The sequence below is a fragment of the Pyrgilauda ruficollis genome, unplaced genomic scaffold (assembly GCF_017590135.1).
Source record: "Pyrgilauda ruficollis isolate IOZ18807 unplaced genomic scaffold, ASM1759013v1 scaffold129, whole genome shotgun sequence".
NCBI classification, from domain to species: Eukaryota; Metazoa; Chordata; class Aves; order Passeriformes; family Passeridae; genus Pyrgilauda; species Pyrgilauda ruficollis.
In genome coordinates, this window is record NW_024511321.1 from 645,893 (window position 1) to 664,916 (window position 19,024).

The 19,024-nt window shown below is 39.9% G+C and overlaps 1 protein-coding gene and 1 long non-coding RNA gene across 2 annotated transcripts in view; both read left to right on the forward strand.

The window, feature by feature from the left end:
- NIN (ninein) overlaps nt 1-15,760 on the forward strand; it is a 57,637-nt gene extending 41,877 nt beyond the window's left edge. Inside the window, exons 18-28 of the mRNA XM_041458511.1 lie at nt 119-334; nt 642-755; nt 1,936-2,058; nt 2,586-2,699; nt 3,661-3,807; nt 4,571-4,732; nt 5,434-5,583; nt 6,117-6,215; nt 8,919-9,089; nt 14,450-14,563; nt 15,233-15,760. Of these exons, the coding sequence (XP_041314445.1) occupies nt 119-334; nt 642-755; nt 1,936-2,058; nt 2,586-2,699; nt 3,661-3,807; nt 4,571-4,732; nt 5,434-5,583; nt 6,117-6,215; nt 8,919-9,089; nt 14,450-14,563; nt 15,233-15,442 (1,620 nt within the window). The 3' untranslated portion in view covers nt 15,443-15,760. The remainder of the gene's footprint in view (nt 1-118; nt 335-641; nt 756-1,935; nt 2,059-2,585; nt 2,700-3,660; nt 3,808-4,570; nt 4,733-5,433; nt 5,584-6,116; nt 6,216-8,918; nt 9,090-14,449; nt 14,564-15,232) is intronic.
- Nucleotides 15,761-16,301: 541 nt separating this feature from the next.
- On the forward strand, nt 16,302-18,952 carry LOC121348720. The gene is made up of 2 exons (XR_005954399.1): nt 16,302-16,601; nt 18,713-18,952. It is a non-coding gene; the product is annotated as an uncharacterized LOC121348720 (long non-coding RNA).
- Nucleotides 18,953-19,024: the final 72 nt, after the last annotated feature.

Genomic DNA, 19,024 nt, shown 5'->3' on the forward strand with positions numbered 1-19,024 from the left:
AAATTATTTGTTTGGAGTCACTGTCAGAGTGAGGGTTGTCAGATCTTTAATCACCTTAATAGAAAGGAAATATCCAAAATCTCATTCCTGGTGTAAAATCACTGCTGTTCCTGCTCAGGTGGCTGATCTGAAGACCAGGAACCAACAGCTGGACTCTGAAAACACAGAACTCAGCCAGAGGAACTCCAAAAACCAAGCAGATGTGCAGGATCTCAATCAACAGCTGGCAAGGGTGCTCAAGCAAAAGGAAAGGGAAGAGGGGAAGTGTACCCTGGAAGAATGGGAGAAGGAGAGGCTGCTGCTGAAAGAGGAGCTGGAAAAGTCCAAAATCAAGGTACAGGATTTGGTAGGACTTCAGGGGCTTTGGAGTTGGCATCCCTGTCCTGGGATGGGATTTCAAAGCTGAGCTTTGCTAAGTGCTGGCTTAAACACAGCAGCAGCCAAAAAGCCAGGAGGGAAAAATGTGCAGGTCTTGAAAACCCAGCTTAGTGATGATGCCAAATATTTCCCTGCCCTTTCCAGCATGGCTGTTGTTCATTCAGTGCTATCTCAGCTTTATCCAGTGGCTGCAGCATCCTCTGCTTAAACTTTGCTCTGTGAGAGTCTCCTAAATTGAAATCTGAGCCTTTCATGTTTTGCAGTCATCAAATATGGTGTCGTCTTTGGAGATGGATTTGTCAAAAATGAAGGTTCAAGCTCATCTGTTGGAACAGGAGAACCACATCCTCAAGCAGGAGCTGGAGAAGACAAAACAGGTATGGCATGCTGTTGGCCACAGGAGCTGTGGCTGTCCCTGGATCCCTGGAAGTGTCCAAGCACAGCTTGGAGCAAGCTGGGATAGTGGAAGGTGTCCCTGCTTTTTCCAGAGAGATTGGAACTTGACCTTTAAAGGTCCCTTCCAACCCAAACCCTACTGGCATTCTGTTTGAGTGCCATCAGATTCATTTGCACCATCTCTTAATGGATGAAAATTAAGAGGTGGAAACAGTTGATTTCTTTAAAGAAAGGTCATAAATGTAAGGGAATGTATCTCCTCTTGAAAGAGTTTCCAGGTGCAACACAGTTCTTCAAACAAGGTCGGGTTCACTTAGACTTTGCCAAAAGATTTTTGGGGGTAGCGGGTCTACAAAGAGAAGCTTTGGTCAAGATAAAGGTTTAAAGCTCTAATTAAGGGATAGACAGGGCAAGTGGGATCCACAGGAGAACATTTCCCTGTTTAACTGGAGATAACCCATTTTAGCCCATTTAAGGAGTGAGCTCTTCCAGCATGTTCTGTCAGGGAGAATTCCTGTTGCTAAACCCATCTGGAGATATGGGAGTCTCACAAGGTCTGAGGATAATTTCCTGGAGAGCTCAGTTATCTCCTGTACAAGCACAGTTCAATTGGCTGTAAAAGTATGCTAATAAACACAGATAATGGAGGCTTCAAATGAGTCAGTTCCCTGATTAGGGCTCCACAAAGTCATTTTCTGCACGGTGTAAAACACTCAGTGCTCAGGGTAGATAATGGTCTTAAAAAGCAAAAGCAGCTGAGGCCTATTCAGAAAGGAGTGGATTGTGGCTGGAGTGTAATTACAGGAGCTGGAATGAGGAAAGGCAGTGATAAAGCACTGGGGCAGTTGGGAAAAGGATTGGAAGTCAGCAGTGCAGTGCTTTTCCCTCTGTGTGTTTAACACACGCTGATTTCCATGGGATATTATGGAGAAATCCTTCCCTGTGAGGGTGGGGAGGGCCTGGCACAGGCTGTGGAAGTGTCCAAGGACACCTTGGAGCAACCTGGGATAGTGGGAGGTGTCCCTGCTTATTCCAGAGGCGGGGTTGGAATTTGACCTTCAAAGGTCCCTTCCAACCCAAACCATTTGGGCATCCCCTGACTTTCATGCCCAACTCTGTGACAGCACAAAAATGGAACTCTGAGGGGTTTGTTTCCCACAGCTGCCCAGATGTCCTGATCTTGCTGACCTTCAAAATGAAGTTTCAAGTTTAATCACTAAAAATGAAAAGCTGCAGAAAGAGAAAGAAGCCCTGAGTGAGGAACTGAACAGATGCATTGATAAGGTAAGAGAGGAGTGCAAATCCTCATCACTATGTGCTGTAAAAGGCTGTTAAAATTCCTATATCTGTATCACCACAACCTATAAAACTTCTCTGGATGTTTCTTCCCTCACCCTCAAGCCAGATAAATGCTTTATTGCCACTGCCTGGGATTTTTTTTCCCTAGCTGGTCTTAGAGAGGAAAGCTTCAATTCTGGAGCACGGCTTGACTGTAATTTGATTATGTAGAAAATTCCAAGCGTTGCAAGGAAGAGAGGCCTGGATATAAATACTGCAGCAGGACAAGGAAGACAGTGTTCTTGGACTTTTATTGCATCTCTAACCTACTGTAACTCTGAACTGGAGCAGAGCAGTCTGCACATTGTAAATAATAATCCCATTGTGTGGAAATTCAGGGAGCTGAGGGGCTTTTTGCTGTCCTGCATTTTCCGTCTTTCCTTAGCTTTAACTCCCTCTTGGGTAACCCTTGAAGTGAAATGGAGTCAAAAACAAATTCCTGAGTGAGGATTCCTGATGTAATCTCATTGCAGGTGGCTCAAGTCAGCTGCCTGGAGAGTGCAATTGGCAGCTTGAAGCAGGAGCAGAAATCCTGGGAGCAGCAGAGTCAGGCACTGAAAGCACAGCTCAGCCTCTCCCAGGACAAGGTAGGAAACACTGATTTATGTTCTAACCCTGACAAAAGCAGTTTGATCATCTTCTGTAGTGTTTTTTCTCATGAAAGCCCCTCCTGATGCCATGCAGCTGAGAATGGCTGCTTGAGGGGCTTTCCAAGTGATGTTCTTAAAGGATAAAAGGAAACTTGTTTAACACAGGGAGGGATTTTTCTCTCTACAGCCAAGTTACTTTTGCCAATTCTCTGTCTGGTGATTCCTAAAATGCTGCAGAGACTCTGCTGTTGCTCCTCTGTCCTGGTGCAGGCTCATCCTTGACCAGGCAGGGATGGGATCAAGTGTTCCCTGCTTGGCTGAGCATTCCTGGAGTGGGAAGAATTCCTGCCAGGAAGAATAAACAATTTAAGGGAAAGCTTCTTTCCAGATATCTCAGGAAATGCTCAGGGCTGGAAGATGTTTCTGGTGAATGCAGCATTGTGGCTCTATTCAAAGTGGGTGGCTGTGAGCTTGGAACAGAAAGTTGGAAAATCATTTGGAATTATGGAGTTTTGAGGATAGAAAATCCCTATAAAATAGTCCAAGCATTCCCCCAGCACTGCCCAGGCCACCACTGACCCGTGCCACATCCACCCAGCTTTTAAATCCCTTCAGGGATGGGGACTGCACCACTGCCCTGGGCAGCTGTGCCTATGCTCAAAAATCCTTTCCATGAGGAAATTTTCCCTAATATCCAATCTAAACCTCCTCTGACACACCCTGAGGCTGTTTCCTCATCCTGTCCCTTGTTCCCTGTGAGCAGAGCCTGACCCTTTTCAGCTCCACCTTCCTGTCAGGGACTTGTAGAGAGCAATAAACTCAATTTAACATTTTCAAAGGAGGAAATCAACATTTTAAACTTCACTCCTCCTATCAGAAATCCTAAATACCTGGGCTACGTGATCCACACAGGGAATCTTGATCCACAAAAGCCAAGCTGTGCTCCTGCTCTTTCCAGGTTCAGAGCCTCAATGAAACTCTGCAGAGCACCAACCTCCAAATGTCCCGGCTGAAATCCGACCTGCAGCTGACACAGCAGGAGAAGGAAAGCCTGAAACAAGAAGTGATGGCATTGCACAAGCAGCTGCAGAACAGCAGTGACAAGGTAAAGGCTTCAGGCATCTCAGGAGGTTGCTGTAATTCTTGTGGATTGGATAAAATGTGCAGGTTTTAAGCTGGTTTCTAAAAACTGTATTTTAAGTGTTGAACGTGGACAGGCAATGATCAGCCTCTGAGTCTCCATTCTTCCCTAAAAGAAACCTTTTGCCAATAAAACCCCCAAAGCTATGGACAATGCATTAATTTGCACCTATCAACTGTAAAAATTAAACCAGTCATTTGCAGAGGATCTAATTTTCAGTGCAGCTTGGGTTTGAAAGGTACAGAATTACACCAACCTCTCAGCTAATGAGGATTTGTAACTGAAGGAGGCTGTAGACAGCAGTCCTGGGATTGCTGTTAGGAATTCAGTTACCAATCTGGCTTGTTTGCCATGCAATTAAGGAATATTTAATGTCCACATGGAAAAGAGGCTGTTTCAGAATTGTACAACAAGAGCTAAATTACAGCTATTAGTACATAATATATAATACTGAGTTCTGTTTGGCTCTAAAGAGAGCATAAATTGCTTTTTTTGTGTTGCTGAACCTTGTGCACAATGCTATTATCCATGATTTTACTAGAGGGAAGCACTTGGGATTTGCACATTGGATTTCTTAAGGGAAAACAGTGAGTGGGCTGGGAGGGAGATGGGAATGCTGCAACTTTGGAGCCTGCACTTACTGAAAATCCACCTAAAACCCACCTGAATAGAGCAAATGTCTGCTTCTTTGTTGAAGGCCTAACCCTGCAATTCTGTCTGTCTTAAGAACCGGGTTCTGGAAGTGGCTGTGCCTCCCTCAGGGCTGCAGGACCAGCAGGGGCCCATCCACTGGGATGAGCAGGAGCAGAGGCTGCTCAGGCAGGACAACGAGAGGCTGCAGAGGGAAGTGCAGAGCACAAAAACAGACCTGGCTCACTCCAGGGAAAAGGTAACCTGGGCAGGCTGGCAGGTCACAGGAGGGCTGGGCTGGGAGCTCTGGAGGTCACTCAGAGCCCTTTGCATAGATCACAACCCAAGCAGGTTTTGAATATCTGCAGAGAATGAGAATCCACAACACTCTCAGGATATTTCTTTAAAAGACCATCTTGGTAGTCCTTGTCCAAGATTTCAGTCCAACTGCAAGTTAGCAGAAAGTTTCTTCATGTTCTTAATGTTCTTCTGTGCAATTTCTCCAGAGAATGAGCCTTGACAACACTCTCAGGATATTTCTTTTCTTTAAAAGACAATCCTGGTAATTATTGTCCAAGATTTCAGTCCAACTCCAAGTTAACAAAAAGATTCTTAGTATTCCTAATGTTTTTCTTGTGGAATTTCTTAGCTCACAGTATTAAGTGGATTATGGGGAGGGCAAAGGGAAAGAAGGCCAAGATGTCAAAAATAACCCAGAGTTGCCCAGAGAAGCTGTGGCTGCCCTTTGATCCCTGGAAATGTCCAAGGCTAGCTTGGACAGAACTTGGAGCAGCCTGGGATAGTGGGAGGTGTCTCTGCCATGGCAGGGGTGGAATGGGTTGGCATTTAAAGGTAATTCCAACCCAAACCATTCTGGGATTCCAAAATCAACTGGTATTTTAGATAAACAGGAACTATCTGGAACATCTTTTCCCATTTGTTCATCTCTGATCTCCTCAGATCCGACAGCTGGAATCCACAATCCTTTCCCTAAAGCACCAAAAGCATCAGAGCCAGGCAGGGATTGTCAAAGCCATAGAGCAGGAGAAGCTGAGCTTGAAGAGAGAGTGTGAACAGCTTCAGAAAGAGTTGTCATCTGCAAACAGGAAGGTGAGTTTTGGGTGGCAAACACACAAATCAGTGCAGTAGTTTCCATCTCTCAGAAGCTCAAGGGATGAGCTGTATTTGAAGTGTTGAACGTGGACAGGCAATGATCAGTCCCTCCCTTGAGTCTCCATTCTTCCCTAAAAGAAACCTTTTGCCAACAAAACCCCCAGATCTGTGGACAATGCATTAATTTGCACCTATCAACTGTAAAAATTAAACCAGTCATTTGCAGAGGATCTAATTTTCAGTGCAGCTTGGGTTTGAAAGGTACAGAATTACACCAACCTCTCAGCTAAGATAACTTTCTTCTTCTGCTCTGCATTTTGTGCTCTTGGCCTCTCACAAATCTGTGTCTGAAGGAGCTGTCAGGGCTCTGTGCATCTGCTGTGAGACAGCTCGTGCAGCAAAGCACTTGTCCACATACTCCTGGTTTTTAGACTTGAGTTGGCTTGGTATCCAGTGGTTCATGAGGGGGGGAAAAAACAGATAAAATGAGAAATTGCTGCTTTTCTAAGGAAACTTTTTGTCTCTGACAGATCAGTCAGATGAATTCTCTTGAACGTGAACTGGAAACCAGCTCAGAAAACGAAGGGCTGAGAAAAAAGCAAGTCAAGCTGGATGATCAGTTAATGGAGGTACTTTGCAATCAGTCTTGACTGTGGGCCTTTATCCCTTTTATTAGATTCATTTTATTTTAAAACAACTTATGGATGGGTAGCAACAGAAAACTAATTGAAACTAGAAGAATTAACCTCTCCTCTTTCATTTCTGAAGCATGTTTTGTTTAGTCATAATTCACATATGCCTTCAGATAGAAAATCAAATAGCAAAGAAATTTGTTTCTGTACTTGAGGCAAGGCTGACTCTTCCCTCTTCCTTCCTAAAACATGTCACCTCAAATTTCCTATCTAATATTTGTGTGATGCTGCTCTTCATGTAGAAACCTCTTCTTATTTCCTCTGTGAATAATTTGCTGAATTTAAGCTTAATATTATCTAAATAGTGAAAAAATAGCAATTTACACAGCTTACTGTTAATTTAAAGGCACAAGTGAAAACTTTAGTGGAGATTCTTCCAAAAGCTGCTGTAAAAGTTCTGCTGGAGATGAATCATCAAAGTTTAGGAGTCCTTGGTTATAGGAATGGGCAATTTAGCTGTGTTTAGTGCATCCCATAAGGTCAGCCCAGACCTCCAAGCTCTCTCTCAGTAGTCTTGCCTAAATTTGATGTCCTGGATTTGAGTTTAAAACATAATAATAAAAAATAACCCCTGCAATTTTGACTTGTTCCATAAGTTAAAGCATCTTTTAGATGAGACTTCTATAACACTTCATAAATGGCTTCATGTTTCTCATCAAATGGGAGCCATTAGGCTGAAAATCCTATGTAATTAGTAATAAAACTGTAAAAACCTAATTAGGAAAGATGAGATTTTGACAAGTTAATGAAAAGACTCTTTATATTCCCTGTGAATTTATTTATTTATGTAGTCTTAATTAAGCCTTGGGAAAATGCCAAACACTTAAACCCATAACCACCCAGCCTGGGACTGCCTTTTCTCCTGAAATGTGTATTTCAACCACGCAGGATTTTGTTCCTCCTGGTAACCTTTTCTCAGCAGGTGTGTACAACATTCACTCAGTGATTTGTGACTTCTAACTCTCTCTTTTGTGCCTGTTCTCCTTTTGTCCATGGCTAACCTGGCTAGAACTCAGTGGTTGGAGCTAGCAGAGAAGGGGGCAGTTCTCTCTCTGAAATAGTGTGTGAAGGTAGAGCAATCATTTTTCATGTACCCCCATAGCATGGAGAAAACACTCCTTCATATTTTTTTTTTTAAATGGATTTATTTTCTTTTTATTCCATGCATCTCTCAAGTAAAGAAGCCACTATTCATTTCAGTGTCAATTTTGGACAGGTTCTCTGTGCTCTGTGTTGTGCAGTGTGGATCTGTACCCCGAGGAGCTGCGTGTTCCTAAGGGGTTGCCATGAAAGTGGGGAGAAATCACCCCACTGCTCCCAAAAGAATTCAAATTGGAAGTGGGAGAATGAAAAGTGGCTTCCTGCTACCCCATTGCCTGTGAGGCTTGAAGGTGTTTGCATATTTACCTCTGGTGCCTGCATGCTTTTCCACCAGACTGTCCAGTGTTTCCTCAAATTAATTAATTTCTGATCCCACTTGGCATCATCCTGGTAGTTTAGCAAGCTCATGATTGTTCCATTTTCTTCCACAGATGAATACAGCAGGGCTTTATTGTTTTCATTGTTGTTTCATTAGTAATTATTTTTAAGATGCTGTGAACACTAATTGACTGTTTCCTCATTAGTTACTCGTGTGCTTCACAACATGACAGGAACCTGAAAGAAATCCCACCAAAAGCTCATTATTTTCACTGTTTATATTATCAGGAAAAGAACAGCTCCTTTACAAAGAGAACCCCTAAATAGCTTTAAAAAGTACAAATAGTTTTATTTGGAAGTATTTATAAACCTATTTTCCGTTTATCTCTGGACCAGCAGAGATAGGGATGGTAACAGAAGAGCTGCACCATTGTGAAAAATATTTACAGTTAGAGATGAAGTCAGTAACTGAAATATTATCCAAATTGATAATTTTGCCAGTTGTGAAAGGGAATTAAAATCAGTTGTGAAAGGAAAACTAAAATCACCAAGATAATCTTATACACCTTTTCCTAAGGGAATGGAGTAATGGTTTTAAGGCAACAGGATTTTATGGGAAGAAATTATTAATGCTACACAAATTCCAGCTGCAGATGAGTTTGTCTGAACCATCAGGGATTTTTACTGTCCAGTTCTGGTCCTTTTCAGGATAATTAACTCTTCCAACTACCAGTTACTTACCTGGGTTTTGCTTTAGTCTGGATAAATGCTAAATTATTTCACCTGGCTGTCTTAGCTCTGAATGTCTCCACAGTTAGGAGTGAACATTAGGGAATATCTATAGGGTGTTATATACTGGATTTTGAAGGTAATAGCAGAGATAAATGTTCCCTCTCCACCCTAAAGACTAGAAATAATTAGCACAACTAATAATCAGCACAACTTCAGCCTTCCCCTTGAAATGGGAAAATATTGGTACCAATATTGGAAAATAAAAATTCGATAGGAATTCATCAAAAATTCAGTGATTTTTCTAATTCAGGCCTGAAATGATGACTCAAAGCCCAGCTTCCTTTGTGTGAAATTCCATCTTTTGTCACCTTCTATCACCGAGCGCAGGCTCGTTCCTCTTGCCCACCAGGAATCCGAGGGCAGGCCGCTCCTGGAGCAACCCAGGCAGGAGGGAGCAGGTGCTGATGTTGGGATTTTGGGCTTTTCCAGATGCTCCAGTCCGGGGGGATGCGTAGCCAGAGCTCCCAGCAGCAAGGCTGTGCCACGGTGCCCAGGGAACAATTCCTGCAGCTCCAGCAGCAGCTGCTGCAGGCAGAGAGGAGGACTCAGCACCTCCAGGAAGAGCTCGAGAGCAGACCCTCGGGGACAAACATGCAGCAGGTAAGGTCCCCCCACCTTGAAAGTGAAACATTTTTAAGTATTTGGTTGAGTTGTCTTGGGGATTTTTGGTGTTTTATTTGGTTTTTTTTATTCTGGTGAGATCCGTTCTCTGTTTATGCCAGTTCAAAAATGAAATTTCACGGCAGCAAGGATATGTGTAAAAATGCTGTTTGGTGTGGTTAGGTGAGCCAGAGCTTTGTTCTCAAGGGCTCTTCATTTTTTTGAGATCAAACCACATTTAACTGGCTTTTTTCCTTCTGCTCCATGTGCAGTAAGTGTTTATAGAAGCTTTTTTTTTTGTTTCTTTACCCAATGACCGTGTCTGGAACTATTATTTGTAAAATACACCACACCAAATATTGCACAGGCATCCATCACATAAAATCCTAAATTGGGCTGTGGCTGTCACATGGGGTTGTGTCAGTGGTAGCAGAGCAGAACACAAATGAATCCTTTTTCTAAAGGTTTTTCCTAATCCTTTTTCTTCCTGATTTGGCCATGAGACAAGACACTGTTACTGTTGTGCAGAAACTTCAACACTGGCATTTCTGAGGGAAAACCAATTCCAAGGAAGATTCATTCATCCACTGACTTTTAGTGTTAACTACTTACCTTGTAAAACTGAATTCTAGGCAATAGAAAGGTTTGTATCTGCCCTATAAAAATTGCCAAATGATGCTTTTCTTCAAAATAATTGGCTCTCTAAATCTCTAAAGCTTTGGCCAAATAATGTCTTAAAATAATATTAAAACTTTACCTTATAAGAAAAGATGAAGCTCTAAGTAACCTAAATGTATATTTAGTATTTTATCTATTTTAGCTTAGATATTTATTTAGATTTACACTTAGATAAATAAATTAGATAAAATACTATTAGCTATTTATTCATCTGGTAGCAGGGAAAAAAATACCCCTCTTGCATTTTAAATTTAGATTGCAGTTATACTTTAAAAGAATAACTTAAAATAATAATAATACCAAGACTTTGAAGCATAAAAATCTCTGGATGTGGTAATAAGTATTCCAGACAAAAAGGTATTACAGAGAGAGCATAGGCAGTAGCCAGTTTTTGAAGTATCCAAAACTTGGAGTAATTTTTTTTTTTTTTTAAAGAAAGGTATAAAATCAAAATGTTTCATGAAAAAAGAAAAGCCAATAGTTTCAGGTTAAGTAGAAATAAATTGATTGTAAGGTTCCTTTTCAGAAGTGCATCACCACAGGCTGATGTACTTGTTCCCATACCATGGGGAGCAAAATGTGCAGTTGAATTTAAAAATCAATCCAAGCCATATTGCAGCAGTGGCAAAATGAATGTGCAGGGATTGCATTAGGAGTGATGAGTTTGTAATTTAGATTTTGGAACAATCTGCAACCGAGTCACATCCTGGAACTTGCAGTTCTAGAAAAGAATTGCTTCTGCATTTCCTGGAAAAGCTTTGTGAATTTAAAAATACTTAGACTTGAAAAATATGTGCTGTCAATGCACGAATGCACTTAATCCTTTTAATTTTTTTCCTTAAAATGAGTGGATATTCTGGTTTGTAACACCCCTTTTCTACTACATAACTTTCTAAATCATTATTAAAAACCTGCACTTGTAAAGAAATCCAAATTTATTTGTCTCCACTTGGTCAGCACCTCCTGCTTGAATCTCTGTTGATTTTTCTTTGCCATCCTGATTTTTAGGGTCTAACATTTAGTTGAGCTCATGTCCCTTTCCATGTCCCCTTTAGCAGCCTGAAAACTTCCATGCTAATCCCTCTCCACCATCCTTTCACCAGTGAGTACAAGGTCAGGTTATCTCCATGTGTAAAATTAATCATTTAGTTCTGCTGCTTTGCATTTTGCAGCTTTTTAGATCCTGTGCAATGAGGAATCCAAAGTTATCCCTTTTTTTTTTTTTAAAGGAATTATTTTGTGTTTATCCTGCTTTGCAGTTGTCATTGCTTTTTGATCCTGCTTGTCTGTGGTTTTTCATTCATTTTGCAGTCAGTCCTGAGTTATTTTCAGCCAAAGGCTGCTGTTACATGTTTAAATTTCACTAAGTTAAATTGAATTATAACTCCTGAGCTGTTTGTACTGTGTTAACCTGTCTGGACTCTTCTGAATTTCCAATGATTGTTTCTGCTGTGTCCAGTGCTGTGATTACCTCATATCCCCTTCTCAATAACCAAACTGGGGAGTCTGTTAATTACCCAATATTTCCCAAAGCTTGCCTAGCACTGATTAATATTTGAGTTGCTCAGTTCCCCCTTTGTACAGCTCTTTATTTCAAATTTCATGTCTCCTCTGACCAGCTGCTTGTTCACTCTGAGGGAAAAACAACAAGATTTGAGACAGAAATGCAAAGTTTTCAAAGGAGGGCCAGTTTGGCTATATTTTTTCCCAAATGCTTGGCAATCTATAAGCTTTTATATATTTTTTTAAATAAATATCTATTATATTTATATATAGTGTTTGAATACATTTTTCCCAAATGCTTGGCAATCTATGAGATTTTATGTATATTTTCTAAAATATGTATCTATTATATTTATATGCAATGTTTGGATACATTTTTCCCAAATGCTTGGCAATATATGAGGTTTTAGATATATATTCTACATATATTCATATATTCTATATATATACATAGATATATATTGTACATATACATATATTTAAATATGTATCCAGACATTATATATAAATATATATTTATATATATATATAATGTCTGGATACATTTTTCCCAAGTGGTTGGCAATCTGTGAGTTTATATATATATTATATGAGGTTTTCATGCTATAAATGAGATTTTTAAAGAGATAGAGGAGGATTTCCTCTAAAAAACTTTACTAACTTAATCACTGCCAGTGATCTTTTAAAAACCAGGGATGAGAGTCCTTAGATGTATAAAATACCCCCTCGCTCTCCCAGCTGTGTAGTGCTGATATTAAAATTTACTTATTTAAATATAAGATACTCTGCATGTTTTTTCCTCTGTGTGTGTGTATTTTTTTTTTCTTTTGTCCTGTGTTGCTTGCTTTGCTTGTACGGGTGATTTTTTTGGCTTGAAGTGTTCATGTTTTGAAGCAGAACCTGGATCTCAGGGTGAAGTATTCCCACTTCCCTTCTTTCTCCAGGCCTTGCTACCGGAGCAGCGAGCAGTGCATGCAGATTCCTACCGGAGGATTGGGCACCTCTGACACCTCTGCCTGCTTTTGATCCCCTTCCTTTTCCATGATAAACACACAAAAACACAGAACTGGCATAAGCTGAGAAACTTGAGGATCAAATTCTTATTTTTTTTTTTCCTTTTTTGTCCCAAAAAAACAGCAAAAAAAAAGGTCTTTGCAGTGTTATTTTCTTATTTATTTGTCTAGAAGCTATTTTGTGAAAGCTCAGAAGCTTCCAGAAGCTTTTTAAAATTTGTTACAAACGGGTTTTATTTATGTTATTTAAAATGTGCAGTTGTTCAGTATGGGAAAGAGCCTATTTTTCTCAAATGGTACTAATTTTATAAGATATTTGAAGAAAACCTGGGGTATTTATACTGCATTTTTGTATAAGATGTATAAACTTTTTAACAGGGAAAGATGACTTTTTTTGATGTAAATGAAAAATAAAATCTTTTTTTTAAGCATAATGTCTCTTGTCTTCATAGAAATCAATTTCCACTTCAAGAATTAGCAAGTTTTAGACAAAAATATTTATCTTTGATAGTGAACGTTGTTATATCAGGACTTTTGGGGAATATTTGTGGTGGGGATGTACTAGAGTACAGAAACTCAGCTTTTCTTTAGCAGATGTACCTGAAAATTTAAGAAAATGAGAGATCTTCTACTGCTGTGGCCATAAAGTAAAAAGGGAATATTACAGTTTATTGGACAAAATTCTATAGTTTTTATTTTGTCTCAAAGTAGGATTTTAATAAAATTTAATTCATTTATTAGGATTTAATGAATTTATTTAATCCTGATTTAATTAAATTAGGATTTTAATACTTCAATAGTTCAGCAAAACTCCTCTTTAAGGCCTGTGATTTTTCTTGTTGGAGCCCTGAACCATTTCAGCTGTTTGCTTGTAAAGATCTTTTTCTCCTATTTTTAATGACCTTAAAGCTGCTGCCTGAGCCGACTTCTCCCATTTAACATGAAATAATGGGAAGTGAGAATATTTAAGGTAAAAAAACCCCCAGGGGATCACAGGTATTGAGAGTTCTCTAATTCTTCTTTTCCACATAATTACTTACTCAGGGCTCCTACAACCAGTGGAAGGTGGAATAGCCAATTCCAGGGTTTTGAATTCCAATCAAATTCCATTAATTCAGAAAAATATCCACTCCACCCACACAGTAAAACTGTTTTCTGTGTAACCCTAATATAGGCTTTTTTCATAAAAATAGATTATCACATAACCTCATACACAGATTTGAATTTCTGGTGCTACAGCAAATAAAATGTTGAATAAATAAGTTAAATAAATAAAATCAACCTCCCAAGGGGATAATTTTGTAGAGTTTTAGATGAAGAACTCCCTACCTGAAGCAGGTTTTCATTTATCCTCCTCCACAGGTGGGATGGGCTTGGGTTTGAAGGTGTTTTGTTTTGGGTTGGTGCTTTCTCAAACTTTAATCTCTTCAAATTACTGCCTAGAATTTTGAGTAACAAACCAGCATTAAAATAAGTCTCAATTTTCCTGCAGTTGGTTCTAAAGTTCTTAAATCCAAACAAGTTCTTTTGTAATTCCTGATGTTTCTTATTTATTTGGGAAAATTTCCCTCGGGTGTTTGTGTAACATGACACAAAATTATGATGGTTTTAGTTACACTGTCACCTTGCTGAAGAAAAAGAAGAAAAACCAGTTTAGGGTTATGAAAATGAATCTAAAAAGATGTAGAAAATGAAGTTTGGAGTTCTACTTCTTTTGGATGTGACTCAGTTTCAAGGGGTCTCTGGCATGGGAGAGTTACATTGTCAAACGTGACCTTATGACTTCACCTTACTTTTATTCTAAAACCATTAAATTGGCATTTTGTTTCCCACATTCACAAGAAATTTGGCAGCACCATAGAACAAGAAAGGGAAATTATCCAGCTCTGTCACAGACAAGACAGAAGTTAGAATTTTAAATAATTTTCCCTTGATTTGGTAATTTCAAGTGTAACTTTCTTGGAAAACCAGTGCAATGCTGAGAGTGACCTTTAAGTGCTGCCATAATATTTTGCTTCAATTTAAGGTTTATTAATTTAATTGCCTCTAAATCAGACTGAAATGTGGAAAGCCACCTATATTCTTGAGCATAAACTGGAAAAACAAAACAGGCTGGTGAATGGGAACTGATTTTTAACTGATTTTCACATAAATGTTGCTTTCCAGGGGGGTCATGAGCAGCTTCTAAAAATGATGGAAGAGAGGATGATGGATGTGGAGCAGAAATTAAGGCTTGTGAAGAGGCTTCTCCAAGATAAAGTAAATCAGCTGAAAGAACAAGTAAGTGCTCTTGGATTTCCTCAAACCTTCCCCGTTCCTTCTGTAAACCCCTAAGTGGGAAAAAGCTGCCAAGGTGTTGTTCAGAATAAAGTTAAAAGTGGTTTTATTTAATGCTTCTGAGCTCAACTACAGCATGTTTGCTCAAAACTTCATAAAACTCCAAATTGGGGACTGAATCCACTACTCACTAATTTCCTAAATCAAGAAACAAAAATCAAATTTCAGTTGAGGATGCTAACTGGAAAAGTTGCTTAGAAAAGGAGGAGAAAATAATTTCTTGAGGAGAAAATACTGATTTCTTTGAGGCCTCCTGCCCCAAATTCATCTTTTGTTTGATGTGGTTTTGGGGTTTTTGGAAGTGTCTCTGTGGGATCACTGGGCTTGTGGATTCTCTTGTGCACTAAATTTGTCCTTAGAGGATAAATGCTGTAAAGCAGAATTCACCTGACCAGGTTCATTTGAATCCCTCTGTTACCCACCCCATCTCCTGAAAAAACCTTTCCAGTCTCAAAACGTCCACGGCATCTCTAAAGACCCTGGGGTTTTAATGAGAGGAGCGGGGTTTTACTTTGATATTTTTGTTATAATTAACACATTCAGCTAGTTCCCCACCTCCCTGGGAGGTTTTCTTTGCCATTTGCTGAGTGCCTGTGTCCATTGCCACCCCAGCTTTCCAAGAACACCAAGGCAGACGCCATGGTCAAGGATCTCTACGTGGAGAACGCGCAGCTGCTGAAGGCTCTGGAGGTGACAGAGCAGAGGCAGAAAACTGCAGAGAGGAAGAATTATTTGCTGGAAGAGAAAATTGCCAACCTCAACAGAATAGTGAAGAACTTGGCCTCCCCCTCCTTCAGCCCAGCAGCAGAGATCAGGTCGTAGCAAAGCTGTTGTGTGTCACAGCCCCGTGCACTTTACTGAAATGGGAATATTTCAGCTTCTCACTGCGTTGCCTTTTTTTACTGAATGAGTTTTAGTTACAAATGCCTCCCCAGAGAGCACAGAGCTGATTCCCAAAATGGACACTACCCAAGGAGAATTTTGTTGGTTCCCAAACTGGGTTTCTGTTAAGTTTTGCCTGAAAATAATCATCACTATGTGAAAAGGCCCCACTTACGTTTTTCTAGGTTAACCTATTTTGATTATTTGACTTTCATTTAAAATCCAAATTCTGAATTTCCTGTATTGGATCATCTAGATTGAAGCAAAGGCCTAAAGTAAACTCAGATTGTTGAACTGAAAACAATATTTTCAGCTTTCTAAAATAGCTCCAAACCTAGAAATGCTGATGGGTCAGTCTTCAACACTGTCAGCAAAAATGTTATTGAAGGCAAGACTTTGCTGGTATGGGCTGTGTCCTGTAAACTGATTCTGGTTTCTCTAAAGCAATTATGCATTAGACTTCTGGGTTGTTCTTCATGGCTGTTTCTCTGCAGAGCTCAGAGAAAAAGGTTTATTTAAAATACAGAACTAGACTACTGCCTCCAACTAAGTGTGACAGTATTTCATCTGAAGAAGTTTCCCAGCTAGCAAATAAAGACTATTATTTCCTTTTTTGTTTTAAGCTGTGCTGCCAGACAACTGAATTATAGATGCCTTACTGGTTTTGTATATGGAAATAAGTTAAACCAAGGAAGAGTCACTCAACAGAAGCAAAGATGGGAGTTTTGTTTATGTGATTTGTAAATTCAGTAAAGCAGTGCAGTGTATTTATTAAACAGCTGGCAGAAGAATGAAGAGGGGTACTTGGAGGATTTTGTCAGTGGGATCCTGTTGTTGGAACCCTCATGAGCATGGAGCTTTGCCAGGAATGCAGCATTTGCTCTGACCTGAGGAATCATTTGGAAAAGTCTTGTCTTTTGTGTTAATCCTAGTGCAGAATCTGTCATTAGTTGTGAAGAAACACATTCAGTGTCATCGTGAAGAACTCAGGGAGTAACAGCCTAAATCAGCTTCCTTCAGCTCTAAATGTGGGTGTAAATGTCAGCAGAGGGAGATGAACACACCTGAGGGAAAGCAGGACAAACCAACTTGGATTTGGGTGAGTATTTCCTTGGTGCTCCCTACCCAATCTGCAGAGGAGCATCAAGGTTTGGGATGAGGGTGATGCCTCATCTTGGAGCAGTGGAGAAATGCAAGTTTTTGGGAACACCTTCAAGACAGAGGGGTTTGCCAGAGGAGCAGCTGGATGAGAGGCTGCCTGCTCCAGGGGATGTGTGGTAACCTGCCCTGCCTCCCCCACACCAGTCAGACACAATTAAACACTGTAAAGCAAACTGGGGCCATTCTGGAACACTTGAAACTTTAAATGGAAGTGTTTGGGAGGGGGAGGAAGAGGTGTTTTGTCTCAGAGACCACTGGTAAGCTGATCATTCTGTCAGGAGCCAAAAATCCTCCTCCAGAAACTGGGGTAACACTGCTGCAAGCTGTGGAGGAGCAGATGGAAGATGAGTTTTACTGTGGCCTGATGTGGCTGAGAGGATGTTCCCGGTGTCTCTGGGGTTACTTACCAATTTTGGAGGGTTTGTGGACTGAACTAGACACAGGAAGTGACTTTTTCCTCCTCCTTTTCTTCCTCTATTGCTTTGTGCAGGCAACAAAGTGGAAATGGAAATAGAATCATGGAATAACAATATTGGAGTCCTGATAAATTATTTCACTGCCGTGCTCTTCTAAATGCCTGTAGTAGAGATTTCTCCAAGTCATTCCAAATTCAAGGATTTACAGATTTTTCAGAGGCTGCAAAAATATTTTCATAAACTGGAAATATCTTAAATTGATAGAAATCTGAGGGTTTGAAAAGCTGAAATAGTGGTTTCTTAATACTTTTATCACCAAGTGGTCTGAGTTGCATGATAATAAATCTCTGTGTGGGTACCAGGGCTGTGTGGTGGCAAGGTGGGAAGTGAGCACACCCTAAACCCATGCTCTGGAAATTTGCAAAGTTCCAAAATAATACCAGGAAACAAAAGAAATTAGGTTCAGAACTGTATTTGGAAAAAAATATTATCTAGTACATTTTAAGATTAGTTCATACCTTGACCTTGATTTGCTTGTGTCTGTGAGCAAAATCTAAAAGGAAGGAATGAATATTTCACTTACATTATTGTGCAATTACTTTCATGTTGCTCAATTTAAAGGCTGGACTGGTTAACTAATTCTTTTAATCTCCTGGTAGTTACCAGGCTTTTATAAACCAAACACAGACATTGCTAGAGCACAGCACCAAAAAGGGAGAAGCAGAAATAGGGAAAAGGGAATTTTGGCTTTTCCCTTTCTCCCCTATCCTACTTTCCTGTACTTCTCTTTCACTAAACTTCAAGAAAAAAAAAAACCAACTTAACTACAGAGAGAGAGAGGAGGAGGAAAACGTCCTGTTGGTAAAAACTCCAATTTCACTGGAAGATTTGTGTGGATTAATTCTCAGAAGTGCCTTTTGCCTTCCTGTACTGTACTGGCTGGGCTGCCACAGGACAATTCAGGACAATCCCTTCCCAAAAGGAGGGATCCCAGGGAAAGGCAGAGCTGCTTCCAGACGGGTGGCACGTTGCTCCTGAATTCATTGTGTCAGCTCAGAAGAGAAGCAGCTGCTTTACAAAGTCCAGGCTACTGAAAATAAGCATAGAAACACATAATTTATTAAGTATTTAGGGGTGTTTTGTGCATGAATGTGTCTCCTATGCAGAATAGGCAAAAACCAAAGTATTTAGTGTTATTGTTGCAGTCAAAAATCACTGAACTTTTAGGCCTTGTTCTTATAACAGGTCCTGCCATGTCAGATATGAGCTACTTCATTACCAGAAGGTGTTTTAAATGTTTTCAGCTCTTGCTTTATGAATCACTGTGAAAATAAAGGCACATAGACATTTCAGGTTGGGGGTTTTGGAAGGGGACAGACCCCAAGTTAAATAGAGGTGTACAAAATTCACGCAGCTGAAGTGCTGCTTGTCAATTCAGAGTGATTTAAAAGTCTACATTGTGGCACATGCTCCAAGTAGTACTTTAAATACAAGGAGAACTGAGTTGTTTGAATTCTGCTTGGGGAAAGAAACAGGATTTTAACATATTTGATTTTAGCCAGGTTATATGTTAGGTACAACAGGGGGAACAGTCTGGATTGATCAAGAGTAAAATCCTTTTGTTTACTTCCAGCAAATGCCATCCCTGTCACTCAGGTTTTCCATCATTTACCTGTCCAATCTCCTGTTTGGTGTTGTTCCATGACAAACAACTTCTGTATAAAGGAAAACAAAGGTATATATTTTTTTTTCTATTGAGTTTGTTTTGTTCTGGTGTAATATATTGTCCTTAGAACATCATGTAAAGCTGAGAGATGAAGCAACTGATACATTATTTATAACGAGCATAAAAAATACATTAATGTACAATGCATACTTGTGTCTTCTGGTTTTTATCCAAATGAAAATCATAGAATAATTTGGGTTGGGAGGGACCTGAAGCCCA